General features: G+C 38.3%; 1 protein-coding gene across 1 annotated transcript in view; it reads right to left on the bottom strand.

Annotated features, from left to right (window-relative positions):
* The window catches only part of PTPRZ1 (protein tyrosine phosphatase receptor type Z1), a 165,730-nt gene that overhangs the window by 6,364 nt on the left and 138,132 nt on the right, over positions 1–21,234 (bottom strand). Inside the window, exons 17-26 of the mRNA XM_047095241.1 lie at positions 19,776–19,796; positions 19,514–19,610; positions 14,830–14,912; positions 13,201–13,335; positions 12,520–12,654; positions 11,361–11,524; positions 9,351–9,486; positions 7,735–7,881; positions 517–610; positions 163–236 (exon numbers count right to left, since the gene is read on the bottom strand). Coding sequence (XP_046951197.1) covers positions 163–236; positions 517–610; positions 7,735–7,881; positions 9,351–9,486; positions 11,361–11,524; positions 12,520–12,654; positions 13,201–13,335; positions 14,830–14,912; positions 19,514–19,610; positions 19,776–19,796 — 1,086 coding nt within the window. The remainder of the gene's footprint in view (positions 1–162; positions 237–516; positions 611–7,734; positions 7,882–9,350; positions 9,487–11,360; positions 11,525–12,519; positions 12,655–13,200; positions 13,336–14,829; positions 14,913–19,513; positions 19,611–19,775; positions 19,797–21,234) is intronic.

The following is a 21,234-nucleotide window of genomic DNA, read 5'->3' as shown; positions in this document are numbered from 1 at the left end:
GATGCTGTTATTCTCTTTGCTGCTTGGGGGTTGTGGTCTGCAGTCATTCGATTAGATCTACCCACCAGCGGTGCCACAGCCACTGCTTCAGGAAGCCCGTTTTGGTTTTGGTTCTGGAAGCACAAACTGGTAGGCAGTTTCTCCAGTGACTTCTCGACTTACCATGATATAGGAGGCATTGATGTAGTCTGTGCCTTCCCCACTCAGAGATGAAATGCCAACCCTTGATCTCTCCACTGGAACACAAAACACTCATCATGAACCACCATGCTCACAGCTCTATACTCTTCCCTCCACCCCCACATTGTAAAACACAGCTGCATGTCCCAAGTTGAGTGACTTTGATCTGTAAGCTAGTTTTTCTATGTATTTTTCATTTTTTAGATGGACTTCAGGATTTAAGAGTCCTTTTTAACAAGTAAATTATCAGGCATAATTAGAAAAATACTGAGTGAATTCATTCATTCCAAGATGTACAAATATTGTCATTTTTTTTTATGATTCAACATAACCTACCAGGGATGATGGAAGATGTCCTGTTCTTTTCCCTGTTACAGTGCTTTAGGGCTGTAGAATAGTCACTCTGTTGTATATTCGACTGACTCAGGAGCTGAGAAAGGGAGTCAAAGAAAAATATAGATTATTTCATTTAAGTCATCCAAGTACTCAAACATACACACATACATACACACACACGACCCAACCAAGAGATCAAGATAAGATACTGAATATACATATATCTGACTTGTTTTCCAAAAATTCCTTGACCTAACTCCCTGGCACATCTGTGTTCTACACCAGGGAAGCTGGAAGAAGCAGAGAATGCCCCTTAGTTTGACATTCAGCACTGGGAGGATCTTCCCTAGGGTTTCCCTCATAAGCATACACTATGTCCTCCACTTACATTTCACGGTGCAGTTGGGGTAAATTGCATGATACGTGTATGTGTGTGTGTACATATTTATGTATATGGTTGGATTTCATTCATTTTTTTAGTACTGCATTACATGAATAATCTATTTGTTATTTATCTATTCCCCCAACTAGTGAATGTTAGGATTATTTCTAATATTTTGCTTTTCTAAACTTTGTAGCAATGACTCTCTCTTGTATATTACTTAATGCATACACATGGAATTAGGAGTCATCAGCATTATTTTTTGACAGTCTGATAGAAGTGATAAACCATGCTTTTGATCTGCATTTCCTTGATTACTGTGTGATTGTGAATTTTACCATTCATTAGCCATTTAAATTTCTTTTTTGATGATTGCCTTTTTATATTTATACTTCATTGTCATTTATTAATTTTTAGGGGGCTTGATGTCTTGAATTTAAGTCTATAATCTGTTTAAAAATCTGCTAATGTCTTTGTTGTCTTTAATCACACGGACATTTATAGCCAATTAATTAATTTTTTCTTTAAGATTTCTGCCAATTATGTTTTTAAGAAGTCCTTTTCTACACTGATGCCTTCAAAATATACATTGCTAACATTTTCTTGTAATAGTTATAGAACCTTGCTTTCACCTTTAAGTACCTAATCCATCTCGAATAATTTTAGTGTTTAAGGTGTGTTAAGAACCCAGTTTTACTTGTTTCCACATGGAAATTGTCCCAATATCACTTATTGGTTAGTCTGTCCTCCCCTCACTGATTTGTCATATCTATCATATAACCATTTCCACAAAGACATGGTTCCTCTAGCTGATTTGTCGGTTTTTCAGCGTTAATTATCATATCTGTATAAGTCTTCCATATACTGTCCAACACATTTCTATTTTGTTCTTTATTTTTAGTAGTGCTTTGGATGTCTTTGTTCTTTACTTCTCCAAATGTTAATTTTAAGTTCAGTTCTTAATTTACCATGAAAATCCTGCTGGGAATTTGATTGGTACCACACTGATTTTTATACTTAATTTCGGAGAATCGACATCTTCAGAATATTTCCATTCATGAAAATTGTATCTATATTTGTTGGGTCTAATTCTAGGCTCTTCAATTCAGTTTTATAATTTTTTCTCTATGCATTCATTGTACCTTTTGTTAAGTTTATTTTTGAGACCCTGGAGTTTTTGTTTCTGTTTATTGTTGAACTCCCTTTTTCTTCTAATATCTCTTCTAACAATTCACAGCTAATGAGTTACGACGCTATTGATTTTTATATATACTTGTTGAACTGTAATAAGAGTTGAGTTCTAATAAGAGATATCGTATTTTGTTTCTCTTGATTTTCTATATAGACAAGTGTATCATCTACAGATTCTTTTCTATTTCTAAACATTTTTTTTTGTTTGACTCGATTTCCAGTACAGTGTTGACTAACAGTGTCAACAGTTGGCATTTCTTGTTTTTTCTTAAACCTACTATGAAAATTTCCAAGTTAAAATTTTGTATATGACATTTATAATGTAGCCTAAGATGAAGAAAGCTTCCCTCTAGTTTTAATTTACTGATAGTTTTTGTTATGAATAGTACTGAATTTTATGTACTGCCTTTTCTACATCTTTTGAGAGGGCCATACAATTCTCATAACTATATCTGTTCATATTTTCTACTGTTAAATCATCACTAGAACAAACTCTATGAATCCTAATTGGTCACAATATTGTTTTAAAAACCACGCCGCTGGATTTGAGTTGCGGCTATTTTAAACAGGATTTCAGTGTTTAAGTTCATAAGTGAAACTGGTCTGTATATTTCTTTACTTGTACTCTCCTTATACAGTTTTGGTAGCAAAGTTACACTTGCTAAAACAGTAAAATAGTTGGGTTTGCTTTCTACCTAGATATTTTATCACAGAGTTTGGAATTTTCTGTTCCTTAGAAGTTTGGTAATTCTTTCAGTTCTGATTTTATTTTGGAGGTGAGATTTCTGGCAACTGATACAATTTATTTAATGGTTCTTGGTCTAGTTGGATTTTGCATTTCTCTGTGAGTGTATTTTGCTTACTTTTTCTTAAAAAATATTTCTTTCTGGGCATCTGGGTGGCTTAGTCATTTAGCATCCAACTCTTGATTTTGGCTCAGGTCATGGTCTCATGGTTCTTAAGTCTGAGCCCTGTGTCAGGCTCTGTGCTAACTGCATGGAACTTGCTCTGTCTCCCTCTCTCTCTGCCCCTCCCCTGCTTATGTGCTCTCTCTCTCTCTCAAAAATTAATAAATATTTAAAAATATTTTCTCTCATGTAGGATTTCAAATGTACTGTCACAAATATGCTCACAGTATGCTTCTTAAGTTTAGAAAAACAGTTCTAAAATATTTATAAATATATCCCTATTTTTCACCTTAATATTTATTAGTGCAAAGCCTCTCCTTTTCTTACCAATCTGGCCACAGGTTTATTTGTCTTATTAGTCTTTGATAGAACCTGCATTTGGTTTTGTTTCATCTGTTTCTATTTAATCACTTTAACCATCTATTTAAGAAAGCTTTAACTTTCTGAAAATATTTCTGTCTCCCTCTTTGGGTGTACCATGCTTTTCTTCTAATTTTAACATGATACGCCTATTTCATTTGTTTTTATTTTTATTTATTCTCAAATGAATATATTTAAGATTATAAATTTTTCTAGATACAACTTCAGTTGTTTCCTACAAGCTGTGCTATGGAGTCCTTCTGTTGACCTTTAATTCTAAAGATTTTATAATTTCCTCTTTCATATTATTATCAATTATGTAAAAGAGAATTTTTATTGTTCAAATATTGGGATATTTTTAGAGCCAAGTTTTCATTTCAACTTCCAATTTTCATGTATTAGATTCTGAGAATATGGTTAGTACTGTATAGATTCTTTGAAATTAACTCTTCCCCCTCCATTGGATATTTAACGTCTTTATCCTAGAATGTGTGTACAAACACACACACACACACACACACCCTGTGCCCACGCACACACACCCCATGCCCACGCACGTGCGCGCACACACACACACACCCCGTGCCCACGCGCGCACACCCCATGCCCACGCACGCGCACACACACACACACACACACACCACACACTCACCTCCTGTGTCACAGAGGGAATAGAAGCCAGAGTATCCCTTCAGTCTGCAGCCTTGGAGCCCACACACTTACTGCTATACACACCCACTTAGGTGTCCCTGCGTTTGGTCCCTAATTCCTCTTTGCCTCTTCTCAGGATTTCCTCTCCCTCTAAAAGTCTGTTCTCTCCTCCCTCTCCCCACCACTCCCACCATACATCTCTTTTCATTAGCGTCTTCTAAATAAACTATTTTTTAAGTGTTTATTTTTGAAAGAGAGAGAGAGAGAGAGAAAGAGAGAGGGAGAGAGGGAGAACATGTACAAGTGGGAGAGGGACAGAAAGAGAGGGAGAGAGAATCCCAAACAGGCTCCTCGCTGTCAGTGCAGAGCCTGATGCTGGGCTCACACTCACTGGGAGATAGTGACCTGTGCCGAAATCAAGAGTCGGACGCCCAACCGACTGAGCCATCCAGGAGCCCCTATTTATTTTTTTAAGTCAACTCTATTCCCAATATGGGGCTCAAACTCACAACCCAAGATCAAGAGTCACATGCTCTACCAACGGAGCCAGCCAGGCACCTCACTTTTCATTAGTTTTTAAGCAAACTCAGATGCCTCTCATTAAAACATAAAAAACAAAACAAAACAAAAAAATTTACCAAAAAAAATTCTTACTTTCTAACTTCAAGTTTCCTTCTAGCTATCATCATTCTCTTCAGAGTCAAAAATCTTTAGAGTTATCTAAATATGGTCTTTAATTCCTCACACACAATGTCTCCCTACCTTCCTAGAGTCTGGCTTCAGTGCTATCCTTCCCTGAAGTAGCTTTTATGGCTCAGTCCAATGGCATGCTCTGTCCTCATCACAACTGATTTGTCAATTGCATTTGCTGACCTTTGTCCATTTCCTCCTCAAAATGTTATTTCCTTCAGAGTCTATTTTATCCCCACTGTGACCAATTTTCTCCTACACTCCAATGCCTACTTCTTCCCTTTCTTTTGCGGGCTGTCCATTCATTGGTTAGTTATAATTTTTCTTAAAAACCCCTTCCCAAGCTTTCTTGGCTGTCTTGTCCAATTCTAAGGCTTCACGTAACCATCTCTATGCTGATTGTTCCCAAATCCTTTCTCCAAGCTGGACCTCTCCTTTGTGCTTCCCACTGAGTATTCAACTGCCTACTATGCCTGTTTATACGACACCTCCTGAGTTCCTAAAATTAGGTTGGCTCCGAACAAATCTCACCATCCCTTCCCCACCACACCCAACAAACATGCGCTTTTCAGTCTCAGTGAACAATATCTCATCCTCCGTGCTCAAGTTAGAATGCGGGTAGTTAATGCTTGTCTTTTTCTCTCCTCACTGCAATGTCCAATAAATCACCTAGTCCTCTATGCAACCCTTCACTATATCCTGTGCAATTCTTCCCTGAAGAGTTGCATCCTACAGCACCCATTTCACCTGTGTGATGGCACTTTCCCCCTGTTTTGTAACTGTTTTCTTGCCTGTATATCTCACTAGATCAAGAGCAGGAGCAAATGTCACAAGGGCAGGACCTGGGTGTGATTTTTTGAAAAAATTCATGTTTGTATCCTAGTATCAAACACAAAAGGCCTGGTATGTGGCAGGTGCTTGATAAATATTTGTTTTCTTTTTAAAATGAGGTATGACTGACATACAACATTATATTAATTTCAGGTATATGTCTCAATGATTTGATACCTGTATACATTGCAAAATAATCACCACAGTAAGTGGAGGTAACATCCCTCACCATACATAGTTATGAATTTTTTTTCTAATGACAAGAACTTTTAAGGTCTACTCTCCTAGCAACTTTCAAATATGCAGTACAGTATTATTAACTATAGTCGCCATGCTGTAGATTATATCTCTATGCTTTATTTATTTTATAACTGGAAGTTAGTACATTTTGATCTTCTTCACCCATTTTGCCCACCCCCTACCCTCTGCCTCTGGCAACCATCAATCTATTCTCTGTATCTGTGACTTTTTTTTTATTTCTTCATGTAAGTGATACCATATGGTATTTGTCTTTCTTTGTCTGACTTATTTCACTGAGTTATTTCTGACTTACTTCACTTGCCATAATGCCCTTAAGGTCTATCCATGTTGTTGCAAATGGCAAGATTTGCCATTCTGTTTTATGGATGAACACTATTCCATTGAATATATATACTACATTTTCCCATCTATTGATCCATCAATGGACACTTAACTTGTTTCCATATCTTAGCTACTGTAAATAATGCTGCAATGAACCTAAGAGTGCAGATATCTTTTTCAGTTAGTGTTTTCCTTTTCTGCAGATAGTCACAAATAAATGCCATATAATTTATCTCAAGGAATTGTTTCTACAGATAAACTTGAATGACTAATGTCTTATAGAACAGTGCACACACACACACACACACACATAAACACACATACTTTTTTATCTCCCCGGTAGTGTGTTAACAGGAAACAGAATCAAATGTCTCCCCATTAAATAAGATTCTGGCCTCATAACTGATATTTCTATTTTGATCCTGGGTTATCCAGTGTAAGCCGTATCAATTCTTTTATGCAGTTGTGTAGGGGTAAGTCATACTTCAATGAAAATTATGTTGAAAATGGGTAATCCTTACATATTTTTTAATTTAGAATAAAGCTATCCTAACAACTTAATGCTGATGTTTTATACTCCTTTATTATTCATGTGTAGAAGGCAAATTGCATAGTTTTTCTTTCTCTAATGTGTTCTGTTTTCACTCAGATGAGCTTTGCCGCATAAAAACACTTATGTCTTCCTGATGGCAGGTTCAAAGCGCAGCATTCACCCCAATCTTTCTCTTCTCCAAAAGTACAAATGGTGCTGACTGCGACAACAGAAAATCAGAAGGAAGGCCTAGCGACTAACATCTTTTAAACTGTAGTGTGGGGGAGAAGAGGAAAAACAACACTCTGCAATCTCAAGATTTGTCAACTCCACTAGGTTTTTCCAGGGTCTCAAATTCTTCCTAGATATTCCTCCTTCAGAAATTGGCCCTGTTTCTCTAGGAATCCTGGGAAGTAAGAGGTTAGTATAGGAATAAGGTGGAGCAAATGACCAGCCTCTATCCTGTGGGAAAGTCAAAACTGTGCAAATCCCCCTTAAACAGCTAGAAGGTCCAGTAACAACTGTTTTCTGAATTCTTTGCTGGCTGATTTCTGGAAGTCAGAGAACTAGGATTGTAGAAGGTATGATATTGAACAAAACATACTCCCTGCTCTAGCTCACTGCTTCATGACAAGGTGGGTGGGAGGAACTGGGGTTGAAGAGCTATTGTTCTGGTGTGGCCTCTTCTCTAGTCCAGGGGCTTCAAGTGAGACAGATTTTTCCAAAGAATAGCATGAACAGCCTGAGCCGGAGCACTCCTTGTTAAGTGGTCTGGTTCTTTCAAAAGAAAAAGAACACTTACGAAGTTTGTATGATGAGGTCTGCCTGTCCCTTCTGTTATGCTCTGTGCCCTCCTTCTTGGACCAAGTTTACACTTGTAAACGTTAATCTAGAGTTCCTGAGAACTTTTCTTCTTGCTCTCAAAATTAAGATTCTCCTTGAAACTTACCACGTGGCTTTGCCGCCCACTCTAAAGAATAATACACAGCCACTGTGCCAACCGTGCTCTGAACCCGTCCACGTGGCCTTGTCAACTCAGACAAAAAGATGCAGGGACACTGAATTGCGTCGTAACGTCTAAGAGGACTCACCTTGAATTGTTTCTCTAGCTTCGTTTTGCCTGTTGGTCCAGGAATGAGGAGCGCATTGACATAGGCATGAATGTGGCTGTCTGGCACCTCAGTCTCTTTACTAAGTATGGCCTCAACCAAAGCATCATGAATGAAAACATACTGTTCCTGGCAAAACAGTGACAATGAGCAACATTACTTCAGGTTTTCTTTACATGTACCTAAATACAAAAATAATTTTTTTTCCCTGACAGACAAAAAAAGTTTTACACAATGGTGGGAATGGACCCACAAAAGATTGCTTACTCGTCCTGCGGGAAATCAGACGTAGGAGAGGAGGCAGTCAAGAGAGAACACGACTCTTCTCGTCCCTCCTGTTACTTCTGATGTATTGACATTTGTGGGAAGGAAGCAAAGCAATGCTCTCTCTGCCCCTCCTTCAAACCTGTGACCCTCCTCCATATTTTGCATGAGGACTTTCCTGACGTTTATACTCCTCCTGGGTCTTCTTCTGCTGTCCATTCCCATTCTCCTTTCAGCAGTCATATGTAACTTAGCACAATTTTATGTACAGTTTTGTCTTCTGTTTCCTGTATGCGACTCTTTCTTGGTCTAATCTGACTAGTGTGTCATTTCCTTCATGGAGTGAAGTTTGGTTTAGTTTGATTTTTGCCCACAGGGCAATTTGCCTTTGATTGCTCTCGAGCTGCCATCCATAGTTTCCAACTTCAATTCATTTTTATTTCGAAACAGGAGAAAATATACAGATATGCAGACTTTGTCCTGTGTCATGTAAACTATCTATGATAAACTATATGGACTTAAAAAAGGCTATCATTTGAGCAGAATTCATACTTTTAAAATATGAAAATAAAAAAATTATGACAATGAATGCAATGAATTCACTCTATGCAGGAAAAACTTGAGGTGTTTGCTAGCAGGGATGGGCACTGCCTGATCCGCTTCTTTTCTTTCTTTCTTTCTTTTTTTAATCTTCTCCACCATCAGTGTCATTCCAAAGATATTCCCTATTTGGTCACAAAACAGACAAAATGTACCTGGTCCACCTATGACACACAATGCCATTATCTGGCGTTATGGCTTGAATTGTGTCCCCCCAAAAGATATGTCGAAGCCCTAACCCCCCAGTACCTCAGAAGGTGACTGTATTTGTAAATAAGGTCATTGTAGATGTAATTAGTTAAGATGAGGTAGTGACTGTTGTTCTTCCAAGAAAAGGAAATTTGGACACAGACAGAAAAGCCAGCCACGCGAAGATGGAGGTAGATATCGAAGAAAGGCTGCTTCATCCAAGCAACACACGGGCTACCAGAAACTCAGACAAGGGAAGGTCCTCCCCTAGAAGTTCTGGAGGAAGCATGGCCCTGCGAACACCTTGACTCTGGGCTTCTATCCTCCAGAACTATGAGGCATTAAGGTTCTATTTTTTAAGCCAGCCAGTTGGTAGCACTTTAATATGGGAGCCCTATGAGACTCATCAACCTGGTAAAACAAGGTCAGGTCCATCCAACTTTAGCATTTTAGGGACATTTCCAACCCTTAGATAAATCAAAGTATCCCTTTTGGTGGGGGAGGGGGAGAGCAACAAGAACAGAAAGTATCCTTTTTTCTCATACCTCAGTTTGCACCAAATAATTTCTTTGTGAACGAATGTGCTTTAAGAAGCCGAATATGTTGACAGTTCCTTCCTGTTGAATTTGCTGCAACATACTGTCTAGCACAATGTATGTGCCTGTTCTTCCAACTCCAGCACTGAAGAGAGCACAAAAAAGAACCATTTCAATGTCAAGCGCGAAACATAATTTGAAGATAGGTCACTCCTGGCTGTCTTGCAAATTAAAATAATTTTCTTCCCCAAGCCACTGAGCCACATAATAAACAGTTCAGCAATCCAAAAGGGTAAACAGTTTAGTTGTTAAGCACGATGCTTCAAAGAACAAGTAGTTTACTTTTTATTTTTGGCCGTAGGTCGAACTGTAAAATAACCTATTTCTGTTGGAGATTATTTATTTATTTACTTAGAGATTTTTTTAATTTTCAATAATTATATTTATTCCTCATTTATATATTATACAATGAAAACATTATGTATCAGAGCATAGCAACTAGACATTTAATCTGAGAAAACTGAAAGCATCAGCTTCACCCAACCCTGAAAATAAAAGGTCTTGGGGTCTGTATTGCCAGGTAGACATGTTTGTAAAGGTTTTCATATTAATCAGAAAAAGAATTTGATAAGGCTTTCTGCTGAAAATACCATTTCAGCGAGATCGTGAGGACTAAAGCATAACTTCAGTCATTTCTAAAGGGCCATTATCTATGGACTTCTTCAAAGCCTCTACAGGAGGGACAGAATTCATAGGCAGGGATTCTTTTCAAACGCTGCGACAAGTAGAAAGAACTAGAGTGGAAAATTAGCACCTGCTCTGTACAATACCCTGGTCCTTCTCCATTTGCTAAGAAACAATCCCTGACCTTCAGAGCTCTTTTTCTTGCATTTTCCTGTTCCTCTCAGCTTATCATCAGGCTAACAGATGAAAAAACTCAAGATAAGTCTCTCAAACTTTGTCTGAGGGTAAGTCCTGAGATAGGTAATTAGAATGTGTCAGATAAGCTGTATATCAAAGGAAAACACTTGCTTCGGTAAGAGCACAGACACTGCTTTGAGAAAAACACCACAGACAGAAATCAATTTGATTTGTGTGGTCGTAAAGTTTGGCACAGATTCAGCACTCAGTAAATGTTAACTGTTAATTTTATTTTAACTAAAAAATATTAGATTAAAATCGCCGACATATTTTTTTCTCTTTCTTCAAAATACCATTCTTCCTATTCATCAACGTAGTCTTGGAAATAAAGTAATTGGGTAACGATGGGTTGATAATCCCTTGCTATGATATAATAGATAGAAATTGGGAAAATGAGAAAAAGAATTTTGATCCGAAATGATTTAAAAGCAACATAAAAGTATTTTGCCAAATTCTTCGCCCTCTATGAGCTTTGGTTTCTCTAATATAAACCTGACATAATAACTCTACAATGGACTGCTAACTCCTAAGAACAGTGGTTATGTCTCAAGCACTTTTTTTTCAAGTTTATTTCTTTTGAGGCGGGGGGAGAAGATGAGTGGGGGAGGGGCAGAGAGATGGGAGACACAAGATCCGAAGCAGGCTCTGCACTGACAACAGTGAGCCCCATGCAGGGCTCGAACTCAACGAACCGTGAGATCATGACCTGAGCCAAAGTCAGATGCTTAACTGACTGAGCCACCCAGGCACCCCACGTCTTAAGCACTCTTATCCCATGACATTATGTTGTAATAAATGTTTAATGACAAAACGCTGTTCCTCCTGCCTCACACATTTAATAAGTTAAAAGTCCAATTCAACAATCAAATAGAATAATAAACATCATAAAAATACCTGGTGCTTTGAAATATTTAGCAATCAGAATCTGAGTCTGGTGCACTCACTCCCCCGTGATCAATACTTTTGCAAATGGGCACGTAGTTTCATTCCCCTTACTTCGTGAAAGCGTTCCAATTTGGCAAAACCTTTGTTCCACGGCTTCCCTTTCTGTCAGCAGAAGCCATTCTGTGGGTTTAGAAACGCACCCCTGAGACTCACCTGCAGTGGACAACAACAGGCCCCACTGCGTGGCGCTTGGCGTGGGACGCCTTTCTCACAAAGGCCAGCACTGGCAGCGAGTACTCTGGCACTCCCATGTCAGGCCACTGCGTGTAGTGGTACTGTGTCACCACACGCCCATTGGGTCTTCCTTTCTGGGAGCCCTGGAAGAGTTCAGACAGCTTGTAACAGGAACACACACGAATGTGCACGCAGAGAAACACACATGCACACACATGGGTCCTTAACTATCAACTTGATTTTGGTGGTATATAAAGAGGCAAAAAAAAAAAAACAACACATCGTCATTTGTGATGGTTAATTTTATGTGTTAACTTGGCTAGGTTATGGTAGTCAGTAGTTTGGTCAAACACCAGCCACACCAGATGTTCCTGTCAAGGTTTGTGTTTTTTTCCAAGACATTTTTTTTCAAGACTTTTAAAAAATAATCTCTACACCTATCATGGGGCTCGAACTCACAACCCCGAGATCAAGACCTGTATACTCCGCCGACTGAGCCAGCCAGGTGCCTCCCCGTTGTCAAGATATTTTTTAGGAGTGATTGACATTTAAATTAGTAGACTTCAAGTAAAGCAGATCACAGTCCCTGATGTGAGTACACCCCATCCAATTAACTGAAGGCCTTAAGAACAAAGAATGAGGTTTCCTGAAGAAGGAGGAATTCTCCTTGAGACTAAAATATAAAAACCTTGTCTGAATTTCTGGCATGGAGTCTATTGCTTAAAAAGTCTCTCTCTTTCTTAATCTCTCTCTCTCTCTCTCTCTCTCACGCACACACACATTTTTCTGGAGAACCCTGATTAATGTATCACTGTTTTTTTCTTCCCCTAAAATTTTGATCTCCCCTATTTCTGGTTGCATGTGCAGGTATCACATGGGGAAGGAAGCTTCCCTTGTGCATCAAATCCACTGCAGCCACTGGCACCATGACCAATCTGGCTCCAAAGCCTTGGCTGGCATTTAGAGACTTAGCAGAAACCTTTGGGAATGAGGTGTGGTTATGATAAGAACTCTCAATGCCTTTAGTTATATTATATATAGAGAGAGTTTTAGCCTCCCTTGAGTTGTGCCATCCACGCACTTAAAAAAAGACCAGATGTATCACTCAATTGATGATGACCTTCATTTGTGGACTCACCTTTTTTATCTTTGTGTTTCTCACAGTAAAACTCCTCACAGTATAATAGGAAAGCATTTGCACACTCTTCTGAGTGACCAGAAAGCTCCCGTACTCTTCACTGCCATCGGCAGGCCAATACTGGTCACATTTTCTCTGCAAAAGAGAAAGTCAAAGGCTCAACATAAGTGTTGCCCCTGAAATCTGGAGAGGTCTGGCACTGGGACAGGAACGGGCTTCCTGGTTCTTTCAAACATTTCCTTTTCTATGTGATGGGGGAGTAGTTTTGGAGGAGACCAGGGACAAAATTACAGAGCTGAGAAACTTGAGATGATCTGGTCCAAACTTCCCCCTTTCAGATGAAGAAATAGAGACCAGCTGAACTGAGTCACTACAAAGTCGGGGTTATAATCCAGCTCCTGTGAATTAAAATCTGTTTTGCTCTACATTGCTTTGCAATGAGCCCCAATTACTTTTTTTTTTCACAGTATGAAGAATGCATTTAAGTAGCAGATAGCTTGATTTATAGTGAAACTTTAATTACAAATGTTAAACTCCCCGTTAGCCGTCAAACTTTAACTAGAGAGGAATCCTGATCAGTCTTCATAACCTCACCTGCTTCCTAATGCCGAGCCCATTAAAAGCAACTTAAAGCACTTCTGATTACCATTGTGGGGATGAGATCACAGATTACCTACATACCCTTCCTTTCTCCACGAGGTTTGTTATCATGACGATAACTTCCACGTTATGCTCCCATATCATTCTCCAGAAATCTTCAGCTGTGGATTTCAGTGGGCCTTGGGCAGCAATGTAAGCTTTTGGTCTGTTGTAACCCTGAAGAAACAAATTACAAACATTTTTTACTAAATTGCTCTTTTTATGCCATTTTATTGTGCAATATGTAAGTTTTTAAGGTCAGCATATTTTTTTCCTATAAGAGAAGAACCATAAAAAGTAATCTTGCAATGCTGGAAAACTCAATAGTACTAGCAAAAATAACAATCATTTACCTATGATCTTTGTTAAAAAATATAGAAAGTTCTTTGTGCCTTGGCACAGACACTATTCTCTGCACCTTTAGTCCAAGTACATTTAATCTAAATTAATCTAATCTATTTACTATGCTGGTCTTGAATTTTGTGTATACTGCTTTGAAATGCATATCGGGCATTGGGGCTCAGCTGTCTACAGCAGTCAGGAAGCCTCTGGTTGTCTCTCTACCCTCTCCTTGGAGGTACTAAGCAATGCTAATAACTAATAGCTATCCTTCACTGAGCACCCACTGTTACCTGAGACGGTTTATGAACATGAACCTGCATCCTTAATCTGCATGCATAATGGAAGCGTCATCCTTGATCTGGAGATGAGGAGAAGCTCAGGGGCATTAAGTGGCTTTCCAAGCTTTCATGGCTACCCAGTGACAGGGCTGGGACTCAAAACCAGTTCGAACTCCAAAGCCCACATTGGATCTGCCGTACACATTGCCTCCTCCGGAAGCATGAAGCGCTGCCTCTAACAAAGACACCCGTATTTTGGGGTGCTCACTTCTTTGAATTAACTGTTCCACACAGCAGAAAGCCTGAAGGCAGCTAGACTGCAAGGTCAGTGTCAGGAAAGTAACTGAGCTCCTTTGACATTCAACTGACCACAGTGAAAACCCAGTAAATCAGTCAGTGGTCTGCGGTCCCTGGAGATCGCTAATAAGCCCCACATAGCTGTGTATCCTGAGAAGTGCCAGAGATGATAAGGCTGATAACCAGCTTAGTAATCACATGTCTGCCTTTTAGCCAGATTACCTTCAGAACTTCTCAGTCAGGATTTATTGATCACCTGCTCCTTACACAATATGGTGCTAGGAACTGTGGGATATTCAAAATAAGCATTAGTCCTGACCCTCACAGTTAAGGAGTTATCAACCTATCCAAATGTGTATGTATATATGTGTACATGTACATATATATATATACACACACATATACATATATATACACACACATATACACATATATATACACACACATATACATGTATATACATATATATATATACACATATACATGTACATACATATATATATATATATATTCTACCTTGAACGTGCATTTCCAGCCTGAATTACCTCTCTCACCTATGAGAGAAAGCACATATAGGGCTTGAACGTTATTCAATCTGAAATCCTTTAGCTGTGGGATGTCCTACTGCTGACTTGTATTGTTTATTACCTGTCAGATAACATGTATTGAGCACTAGTATAAGTACAGCACAGTGGTGTAATAAATTCATGGTCTAATATAATCTCCATAAACGTCCCAATGGAAGCATGCTTACATCAACATAATTGGCATTGATGTAATCAGTCAGTTTGCCATCTTTCTCAGCAAGTTGTGCAAGCTTAACCCTACTATGATCATCTGTAATAAAAAAAAAAGAAAATATTTCACTATAGCATGGATGAATTTTCAGCACAAAGGACATTTATGTTTACATAATGGTACATCAAATACAATTAAAATCAATGCAAATATAATTTACTTTCAGTAGGTTTTACGGATTACAGAGGTGACAAATATAACAAGCGCTTCTGCTTTCAACAAGGTTTCTAATGCAGATGATGAGAACAGATATATAGAAAGAATATGTTCAGGCGTCAAGCGTGGTGCAAAGTATGAGGGGGGCACTTGAAGACAGAGATTGTGTTAGTTTGGGATGATAATAAACGTTTTCATAATGGTTGGAATGCGACATTGGCATCTTAGATGGTTTCCAAAGATGGATCTTGGGGCTGTGAACAGTCGACAGGGAGAGAAGAGTGTTGGGGTGTCTTAAAAGCTAAGGAAGGAAGACAGCATGTGCACTCTGAACTGGAGGCTGGTGGAGGAAGAGAAGGTAGACAGAGAAGGAGAAGGGACTTAGGAAGTTTCTTTGAATGGTTAGAGCAAACAGCTCTTTCAAGGGGACAACCTCAAAGACCTGCTAGCGCACAGCCAGGCAGGAGAATGGCTGCCCGAGAACAGGGCGCATGGGTCCCACACTGTCTGTTTCAAGGGGGTGAAAACTATGGTAACTTATACATGGTGTACTAAGGCAATTAAGATATGTTGAAATGAGGAGGTTGAGATTACCTTTGGATCTACAGGGAGATTATATGTACTTGGAGGAGCGATATAATAAGAAAGCAAAGTGTTACTAGCAGGAAAATTGGTAGTTTCACGGGGCAGAATTTATTTATTCTTTTCAAGGATGAAGAAGTGAATACAGTCCAAACCATGACAATTAGAGAGACATCCTGATTGTAATGCTTCTGTGACAAAAGCAGCTCACCAAGTGCAGGGAATGTATTACAGAAATAGATATATGTGGCAATGGAGAGATGGGCTTGGTGCCAGGGTGACCTGGTGTTTTTGTTTTTTGTATTTTTGTTCTAATACTTTCAGAGGGCTATTACTGGGAAAATTTTCTGGATTGTTTTTCTTCAAGTCTACAATAGTATCTACAATAGTATTATTGTGCAGGATTATCTTAGGGATTAAATGAACTAATATATTTACAGAGCTAGGCATGAGGAAGGTATACAACAAATGTTAGTCTCCATCCCCTTCTTAATTACCTGGTAGGTGCTTTCTATTTAGCTTGTAGAGGGAATCATTTGATAACTTCACCCTCTCCAAGAAGCAACTGAGTTTTTATGTGCAGCCAGGAGGGTTGCTTTGGTTGAGGGGGACAAACATGAAGCAGAACGTGCTACTAAAACCTTCTAATAAAAATCTGTGTGAGCCCTGTAGGAAGGAAGCAGCATCTGTCCAAACTATTTAAGAAAATGTGATAATTAGGGGTGCCTGGGTGGTTCAGTCGGTTAAGCGTCCGACTTCAGCTCAGGTCATGATCTTACAGTTTGTGGGTTTGGGCCCCGCATCCGGCTCTGTGCTGATAGCTCGGAGCGTGGAGCCTGCTTCGGATTCTGTGTCTCCCTCTCTCTGCCCGTCCCACACTTGTGCTCTCCCTCTGTCGCTCAAAAATAAAAAAAAATGTAAAAAAAAATTTAAGAAACTGTGATAATTAAATGTTAGTATCTACAATATATAAAGAACTGACACAACTCAATCCTCCTCCCCCCAAAATGAATAATCCAATTAAAAATGGGCAGAAGACATGAATAGACATTTTTCCAAAGACACAGAGACCCACGAAAAGATGTTCAACATCACTCATCACCAGGGAAATGCAAATCAAAACTACCATGAGATATCACCTCACACCTGTCAGAATGGCTAAAATCAACAACACAAGAAACAACAGGTGTTGGCAAAATGTGGAGAGATGGGAACCCTTCTGTACTGCTGATGGGAATGCAAACTGGTGTGGCCACTATGGAAAACAGTATGGAGGTTCCTCAAAAAGTTAAAAATAGATGGGAATGCAAGCTGGTGCAGCCACTCTGGAAAACAGTATGGAGGTTCCTCAAAAAACTAAAAATAGAACTACTCTACGACGCAGCAATTGCACTACTAGGCATTTATCCACGGGATACAGGTGTGCTGTTTCAAAGGGACACATGCACCCCCATGTTTATAGCAGCACTATCAATAATAGCCAAAGTATGGAAAGAGCCCAGATGTCCGTCGATGGATGAATGGAAAAGGAGGTGTGGTATATATATACAATGAAGTATTACTCAGCAATCAAAAAGAATGAAATCTTGCCATTTGCAACTACATGGAATTAGTCAGAGAAAGACAAAAATCATATGACTTCACTAATATGAGAACTTTAAGAGACAAAACAGATGAACATAAGGGAAGGGAAACAAAAATAATATAAAAATAGGAAGGGGGACAAAACAGAAGAGACTCATAAATATGGAGAACAAACTGAGGGTTACTGGAGGGGTTGTGGGAGGGGGGATGGGCTAAATGGGTGAGGGGCATTAAGGAATCTACTCCTGAAATCATTGTTGCACTATACGTTAACTAATTTAGATGTAGATTTAAAAAAATAAAAAATAAAACAAGTTTAAAAAAAAGCATAAAAACAAGTTAAAAATAGAAGTACCCTATGATCCAGCAAGAGCACTATTAGGTATTTACCCAAAGGATACAAAAACACCAATTCAAAGGGATACATGCACCCTGATGTTCAAGGCAGCATTATCTACTATAGTCAAATTATGGAAACAACCTAAGTGTCCACTGACTGATGAATGGATAAAGAAGGTATGATATATATACCATATATATATGCTGCCTTAAACATCAGGGTGCATGTATCCCTTTGAATTAGTGTTTTTGTGTGTATGTGTGTGTATATATATATATATATATATATATATATATACACACAGACACACACACACACACACAGGAATATTACTCAGCCATAAAAAAAGAATGAAATCTTGCCATTTGCAATGACATGGACAGACGTAAAGTATTATGCTGAGTGAAATAAGTCAGTCAGAGAAAGGCAAATACCATATGATTTCACTCATATGTGAATGTAAGAAACACAACAAAGGAGCAAAGGGAGAGAAAGAGAGAGAGAGAGACAAACCAAGAAACAGATTCTTAACTACAGAGAACAAACTGATGGTTACCAGAGGGGAGGTGAGTGGGTGGGGGGGGGGGATGGGTGAAATAGGTGATGGGGATTAAGGAGAGCACTTGTGATGAGCACCAGGTGTTGTATGCAAGTGTTGAATCACTATATTGTACACCTGAAACTAATATTATGCTGTATGTTAACTAACTGGGATGTATATAAAAACTTCTTTAAAAGGGGAGTACGGTTTCATTGGCTTCCAGAAACTAGAAAAGAACTGGAATTTAAATAATCAAGCTGGTGTTCATAGGATTCAGGGAGACCCACTGAATATAAAAGTTAGGAGAAAAGATATAATTTTCAGGGGATGGGATGTGGATGGATTTCAAGAGATGGAGGGGGAATATAAAGAAAATAAAAGGGAACATATGTAAACATGAGATGCTGTAAGAAGATAGAAGGAAGACTGTAATTTCATAGGAAAAATAGGTAAATTTGCATTAAACAAAAGAGACAGCTGGTCATTGAGGAAAAAAAGAAAGAACAGAGAAGGAAATAAAGGGAAAGAAGGAATAAAAACAATCCAACTAGGGGCCCCTGGTGGTTCAGTTGGTTAAAACGTCCAAATTCGGCTCAGGTCATGATCTCGCAGTTCGTGAGTTCAAGCCCTGCGTCGGGCTCTCTGCTGACAGCTCAGAGCCTGGAGTCTGCTTCGGATTCTGTGTCTCCCTCTCTCTCTGCCCCTCCCCTACTAGTGTGTGCGCGCTCTCTCTCTCTCTCTCTCTCAAAAATAAATAAAACATTAAAAAAAAAAAAAGAAACCAACTAGCCCTTTGTAGGACCCTGGGACGAATGGCAAGAAAGGGAGGAAAAGGGTAGAAGGAAAAATAAAATCTAAAGAAAATCTCATTTGATTAGTAAACTCACATAGAAGTAAACAGATCTGAAGTGAAAATAGGAACAGGGAATATAAATAATGACAGACACTGTAAGAACAGATTTATAGCCCATCGTGTCTGAAGAAAGGCCTGGATTAAAATTTCAGTTTGTTTTGTTTAAAAGAAACATATCATTGGGGTGCCTGGGTGGCTTAGTCGGTTAAGTGTCTGACTCTTGACTTCAGCTCAGGTCATGATCTCACGGTTCTTGAGTCTGAGCCCCACATTGGGCTCTGTGCTGCCCGTGCGCAGCCTGCTTGGGATTCTGTCTCCCTCTCTCTGCCCTTCCCCTGCTTGTGCTCTCTCTCTCTCTCGAAATAAATAAAAATAAACTTAAAATAAAGAAACCTATCACTAATTGCAGAATGTATTTTAGTCAGAGCAGTAGAATGCTATGTACTGTCTAACAGAAGTCTTACTGCCTGATGCCAAAGCCCCTGACACAGCTCTACTGAGGTCTGCCGTCAGACTGCCGGACAGCACTGAGTAGCACGAGAGTGACCATGATAATGTCAGGGCTGCATTAAGGAGATACTTACAGGCTACGATATTTATGTAGCGGTTCTTGTGCTTGTTGTCTGGGTGATTGGAGCTGTCTGCTGTGATACCTAAGTCTGCAGTACAGCCCTGCACCTCCTGTAAAGAAATTTATGTATAACATTTTAACACATATCCTTTCAAACAAAGTGCCTTCAAAATATAATGTAGAGGACAAAACAAATTAGTCTATCCCCCCCCAATTTTTTTACATGTTATAACTATTTCTTGGCTAAAAGAAAATGCAGTGAAATAATGCCTTACCTGGTAAAACTCTTTCAGTGTCTAATGAGGGAATGAATGCCAAAAAAGTAAAGAAATCAAATTCCACAGCACACGACAAATGAGAAAAAAAAGCGTTCATATTAGGTTTACAATGGAAAACTATGATCATGCAATAAATACATTTGTCAAATAGCAACAAAACAGAATGTTTCAAACAGTTGCATGCAAATAGAAACTTCTAACACTTTGGAACCTTAAAATTATGTAAAAGGAAAAAAATAACACTTTTAAAACGGTACGGTGGTATAATAATATGATGAATATAAAAAATGCAGATGAGAAAAACCATATATTTGATGGCACATTTTGTTGGATTAGTCAGATTTGCTAATATCCAAATAACATTTTATTTGACCATGATAACACTATTTGAAACTCTGAATTAGTGACACACATATATATATACATTTTATTTATTTAGGGTAATTTTAAAGAGTAAATATCTTCCTATTTGGTGGTCTGTAACAGATTTAGGGTTGTCAGAACATTACAAATTCTTCTGAATTTTTTTATCACACATATTATATCATTTTGATTTTGATAGCATTACTTTCTACATATTTAATGAGTAGACTTCTTTTTAATTTAAACTTCCATGGGTACAGAAAAATTATTTCTGCCAATTATCTTTTAAAATGAATTAAAATCCTTTTCAGAGATGTTTTCTATCTAAATACATTAGGTAGGAATTTATAATTATTTAGCATTAAGATAATAAGATAAAACCTTTATAATTTTTGAGAAAGTATATAGCCCAAATGTGAATTGACTCCTCAGCAAATGGCCCAGCCTCTGTCCAGATAACCCTTTAAGGCCTCTTCTACAGTAAGTACAGCAAGCCCTTCTCACTCTAGATTTACAAACAATTTCATGTTATGACCACTTAAAAGGCATAGTATTACCAGTTGTTAAACTAATTATTAAGTTAATGAAACGTTTTCTTGAATCAGACTGTGAGATAAGAGCAATGGAATTAAGAAAACACTTTTGAGTAAAAATGTGAGGCTATTTTATTAATTTAATTATGAGCTGCTTCATAATATTGAAAATTATTTTATGGTTGTAAAAACTATGAATCTGCCTTTGTGCATATGTTAGCAGCAAGTTTTATTATAAGTTATCTACTTTTCCTCGTGATTTTTAAAATTTGGAAAATTAGATCCTTGACCCAGTCTCCCTCTTTCAATTGCAATTTTGTTTCTGAGCCTGATAGTTTCTGTGAGTTAACAAGGCACCACCCACCCTCTAACCTCTATTACAGTAAGAAAAAATAATTTGATGTTTTAAATATGTAATTCTTTATATTATTCCACTTTACTTGGTCATTACCTCACACCGCTATTTCAGTGTAGCTATGACTTAGATTTCTTTTAAAATTAAATGAATTGGCTTCTATTATTTTTAATTTAGTGAAAATATATCACATTTCACTTCTATT

Source organism: Lynx rufus, unplaced genomic scaffold (genome assembly GCF_022079265.1).
Source record: "Lynx rufus isolate CCGP_SWC_20201006 ecotype Redwood Valley unplaced genomic scaffold, mLynRuf1.p SCAF_4, whole genome shotgun sequence".
Taxonomy (NCBI): domain Eukaryota; kingdom Metazoa; phylum Chordata; class Mammalia; order Carnivora; family Felidae; genus Lynx; species Lynx rufus.
This window is presented reverse-complemented; position numbering and strand designations above follow the sequence as displayed.